At 40.3% G+C, this 5,000-nt stretch overlaps 1 protein-coding gene across 1 annotated transcript in view; it reads right to left on the reverse strand.

Moving 5' to 3' along the window:
- Positions 1 to 5,000, reverse strand: part of LOC137971234 (coiled-coil domain-containing protein 154-like) — a 34,304-nt gene that overhangs the window by 3,178 nt on the left and 26,126 nt on the right. Inside the window, exons 11-13 of the mRNA XM_068818012.1 lie at positions 4,526 to 4,608; positions 3,103 to 3,295; positions 2,160 to 2,246 (exon numbers count right to left, since the gene is read on the reverse strand). Coding sequence (XP_068674113.1) covers positions 2,160 to 2,246; positions 3,103 to 3,295; positions 4,526 to 4,608 — 363 coding nt within the window. The remainder of the gene's footprint in view (positions 1 to 2,159; positions 2,247 to 3,102; positions 3,296 to 4,525; positions 4,609 to 5,000) is intronic.

The following is a 5,000-nucleotide window of genomic DNA, read 5'->3' on the forward strand; positions in this document are numbered from 1 at the left end:
TGAGACATTGAAAAGGTTTATGAGCCATATTTAGTCCAAAGCAAGAAGACAACCTTTGATGTGAAAACAGTCTTGAAGTACATTTGCAGGCTGTGTTATTGTATTGCTTACGGATTCACTCACTTGTTATTGGCTTGAAACTGATTTATTTATCTTATGGAATATTGTTCGAAATTTGAAAATAGTTACAGATTAATTCTTGATAAGGATTCAGTGAAATCAGATAAATGACAGATATACCCAGTGGTGTCTTGTAGTAAATCCTTTCTGTAAGCAATGAAAGTTTGTCCACCCTCGGAGTTAATTAGACCTTAATCTCATTTATGGAAAGAAATAATCATCGTTTAAGAACAACACAGTTATGTTGCCCTTAAAAAACGGCAAAATTTGCAGCACAACCTTGGTATCTCCTACGCACCAAGTTTCGAAAAGGCTCGGCTTGTTTTCCAGTCGAAGGAATCGCTTTCAGAAAGTTTGGATTTCAGCACACTGAAGCGCCCCAGGCTAGCTAGTAACAGCCCATCTCCGAGCCAAGATGAGCAAACTATTCACGTTCCTTTTGCACCGTTTCCTTCCTCACTGTTATCATCGACGCCAAAAAGCGACCGAAGTCAACGGTACAATATATTTTCACCAATCAGTGTTCTCGAAAGAATTGACTAAGGTATTTGACTAATTGAGAAACCATTATCCATTTTCTTGCAAAAGGCGTGACGTCACGGAACACTATTTGGGCCAGCTTTTCGTAGACGCTCCCTCCCCCCTTTCGGGGGGAGGGTACGGCTACGCGTAGGCTAGGATTGTACAGAGATACAGTAGAGAGCCGGAGATTTATTCATTACGTGAAAAGACAAACGGAAGGTTGTTTTTTGTCATAAAAGATGAAACTTTTCTTACGATTTCTTTTGAGAAGATGCAAGATATCTGTAGATAACAGACAGAAATTAGGCAAAATCAAACTACTTCCTTTGACTTTTGGCAAAACGCAATTTTTGGTCTGACGTAAACGCGAGGCTAAATCTCACTAATGCAAAAAAGGAAAGGAACTTTAAGTGTCTAGTCGTTCTAGCGCTGGAGCACTAATTGAGGACACTGTAAATTGAAATCAACAATTAACGCAAATGGTGGTTTTTGAGGAGAGGGGAAACCGGAATACGCAGAGAAAACCTCTCGGTGCAGAGTAGAGAACCAACAAACTCAATCCGCATATGACGCCGGATCTAGGAATCGAGTCTGGGCCACATTGGTGGAAGGCGAGTGCTCTCACCACTGCGCCATCCAGCTAATCACAAGTCTTGGATGAGAACTTACTACCCATGGGATTGAGAATGGAACGCCAAATCTTATTCATGACCTCGTCTGTGAAAATGCCGTTACATGGACCTTGTATTTGTTTATGTTCTAATAAGCCGGACCAATTAGCCTCGTTCTAAAATAACAATTATTTTGTGTTTTGTCCATGCAAACGAGGCTAGTGGGTCTAATCTGCCACTTCCGAGTTCCTGTCTGCCTCCTCTTCAAAGCGAGTCTAAGAGCAAAGTTTTCCTTATGAAAATTAGTTTTCATTCATATGTAAAGTAGAACTAATTACCATCACAAAAACTTTGCACTTAGACTCGCTTAGAAGAGGAGGCAGCCATCAACTCGGAAATGGCATATTAGCGTAAGAACAAAAGAAATATTCCTTTGGCCACCATTTATAAATGTGGTATATAAAGACAACAACTTCATGGGTTGCACTTAAGTTACGGCCCGCGTATTTTCCATTGCACTATGCACGAGAGCCATAAATTCAACTGAAAGAACAAGAGGCCGTACCTTACAGAAACAAACTGACCCATCCTCGTCTTAGTAATGCCTGACAGATACAATATCTTCTAGAACTAAACTAAAAGTGATTTTCTGCGTTCTCAACTGTCACAAATTGAAACGTCCTCCGCAAAAATAAGGTGGCGTCGTAAAAGGGCATCATTCATCCCAAGACTTGCCACAAATTGAAGAATGGTGTCGATCGTCAAATAAATAGAAAAATTAAGGATGATTCTGTTTGCTCAGCTAGCTAGACTTAAAAGGGGGATGTAAGCCGATCCAAAACGGAGAAATATGATCTTGAATGAACACAAGCATACCAATCTACTGAAAATTATCCATTTACTTACCGCTTGGGCCTCTAATTGTATTTTTCGTGTCACGACTGTTCGTAGTGTTTCCACTGTATTTTCCAGCTTCGCTACTTGAGACGAAGTCTGAAATAAAAGATGAAACTTTACTTTTTAGGTTTCAAACATGAAAAGAAAGTATTTTGGCATCAAATCCGGTTTCTCGAAACTCCCTGGTTCTACTGACTATTTCTGAACTCTATGGTTTCGCTTTGAGTTGGTGCGTCATTTCTTTATTTAATACAAACGTAACTTAAAGGATTTGAAACTGCAGCTTCAAGTTCGGATTCAAGACTGTAAGAACCTCGTATCGACGGGGCAACGAAAGGTAACCGGAGGTGTCTTTTTCGCTTTATTTGGTCGTAGCAAGGGTCCATCAAATTTCCTAGTCCCCATCAACGTCAGAAAAGTGTCTACTTTTAAACCACGTTTTGCAGGAAATAAACAATAGACCAAATCGGCTATTTCAATGTTGTACCCAATTCAAACCATTCAAACGTTTTCTTCCAGCTATTTCCATATTATTTAAATGTGAATGCTAAAGAATTATAATGCAAATACAATAGACAAAGAATCTTAACCCCGAGAGATATGAATTGGGTACAACATTGAATTAGCCGATTTGGTCTATTGTTTATTTCCAGCAAAATATGGTTTAAAAACAGACAACTGTCCTGACTGTAATGGACTCTTGGTGGTAAATGTTGCTTTTGGCCAAATTTTCAAGCCAGCAAAAAGTTCCATATAAGAGTAAAGACACTTAGCATTAAAAATGTGGTTACGTCGAGGAGAGTTTAAAGATTAAACGCTTCATTTCGGGTTACCGTCCGTCGCTCAAAAAACACGCTTTTTGATAATAAGACGCTGCACTGCTGAAGTCAGTGATAGCGCTGACTAGTCTTGAGTGCGCCTCCCTGGCAGTAGACGTTTTGTTACTTCTTACATGCTGTATGTCTTCCTCCAGTTTGACTACTTTGTTGCGAATGTCTTCAGTATCCGCCTCCTCTTCCACAAGCTTTGGCTCGGGTTCCGGCTGCGGTTCCGGCTCGGGTTCCGGCTCCGCTTCCGACTCGGGTTCCGGCTCCGGTTCCGTCTCAGGTTCGGGTTCTTTGTCGGCAGGACGAGTGGGCGGCCGTCTATTCACAAAAAGCATTAACTCTTTTAAAATCTCTCTTTTTAAAAAAACAACGTATTATATTATATTGTGTAGGTTCTAAGGCATTATTCTACCCTACTGCCAACGGGCGGATTACCAGTAAAAAACAAGATAAAAAGAGTGATTGTGACGCCAAACTGGGTCTTCTCTGTACCACAGACGATTGTATCAGTATTACTACCATTCTCAGTTGAGTGTGACACTAGGGAGGTTTCGTGACAAAGTTTCAGCGTTAACCTTACCATGTTGTCAAGGTCAACTTGCTTCGTTTCCAAGGGTAACTTTTCGGGGTTTGACTTCATTTAACCGGTGACGGTCACCAGTTTGAATTTAACCGTTAGTAAATTTTGGCGGGCCTCCTGACGTCAAGGCCCTAAAAGTTACTCTTCGAAACGAAGAAAGTTGCCCTTGACAACATTGGTAACTTAACGCTGAAACTTTGTCAGCAAACTTCCCTAGTGTCATACTCAACTGAGAATCGTAGGGTTGAGAAAACAAAAGACACAATGGACCTTTACCCCCAACCATAAAGGTTAAAGGTTTTAGAGATTGAGGAGGTCTATGTTGATGTTAGGGCGATCACTTCTTCGAATTCTCGTCTTTCTTCTTTACTGATCTAGCTTACTTATTTGTTTATTATTTATTATTATTCAGGAGGCTACAACGAGATTCGAATCTATGACCTCTGCGATGCCGGTGCAAAGGTCCACCAAATGAGCTACGAAGCCACTCAGTTCAGTGGGAGCAGGTCAATTTGTTGGGCTCATGTATTCCCGTGAAAGGACTCGATGAATGAAATAATTGTATCTTTAAAGAGCGGGTTATCAATGTGTGATCCTCGCACGTGCACTTATCTGAACAATTTAAGCAACTGTCTCTTCTAGACACCTGTCTTAGACCAGTTATTCGTCTCCAGGATAAATTCGGCCAATAGCCGGCCTTTTCATTTGCATCACAATGTAATCTAGCATGTATGTGAGGCAATTTCGGGCTATTTTGTAGTTTTAACCCGAAATTGCCTCGCACCCACGTTAGATTACATTGTAATGCAAATGAGAAAAACTAACCGTGAAAAGGGCTGTTACATGATCTTAACGTAGGGGAGAATCAGTCCGTAATATTAACCTAAAAAACGTGTCTCCTAAACCTTGATCTTCTTCCTACAGTTATTTTCCCTTGATTTGACTTACAACGCAAGTGAATGACTTACCCTTCTGCTTTTCTTCTCTCTGCATCTTCTTTGGCTTCAATATCAGCTCTCAATACCGCCAGTTGCCGCTGAAGTTCACTCACCTAGAAACGCGACAAACCAAAATTAATTTGAGGACGATTTAACTTGGAAATAGTGAATATTTGTACTAGAACAATACTCAGATCCTGCAGATCCTGGAAACACTATAAGGACCACAGTTGTTCAAATTGCGCTGTTATGATGTTAATCGTTTTCTTTCGACTATTTTAACGTCAATTTATTGTATTTACGGCATTCTTGTTTTGCCGCTTGGACCAAGGACCTTTTAAAGAGATCCATTCATCAATGATGAAGTAGGCATACTCGTAAAAGTTAACGGTGACCTTTGGTAAACTCATTGATGACAAGATAGCCACTTATGACAAAAAATAGGAGAGATACTTAGGAAATATCATACCATCAGCGTTCATTATATTCTTACGTGAAAAAAAAG

Source organism: Montipora foliosa, chromosome 9 (genome assembly GCF_036669935.1).
Source record: "Montipora foliosa isolate CH-2021 chromosome 9, ASM3666993v2, whole genome shotgun sequence".
NCBI classification, from domain to species: Eukaryota; Metazoa; Cnidaria; class Anthozoa; order Scleractinia; family Acroporidae; genus Montipora; species Montipora foliosa.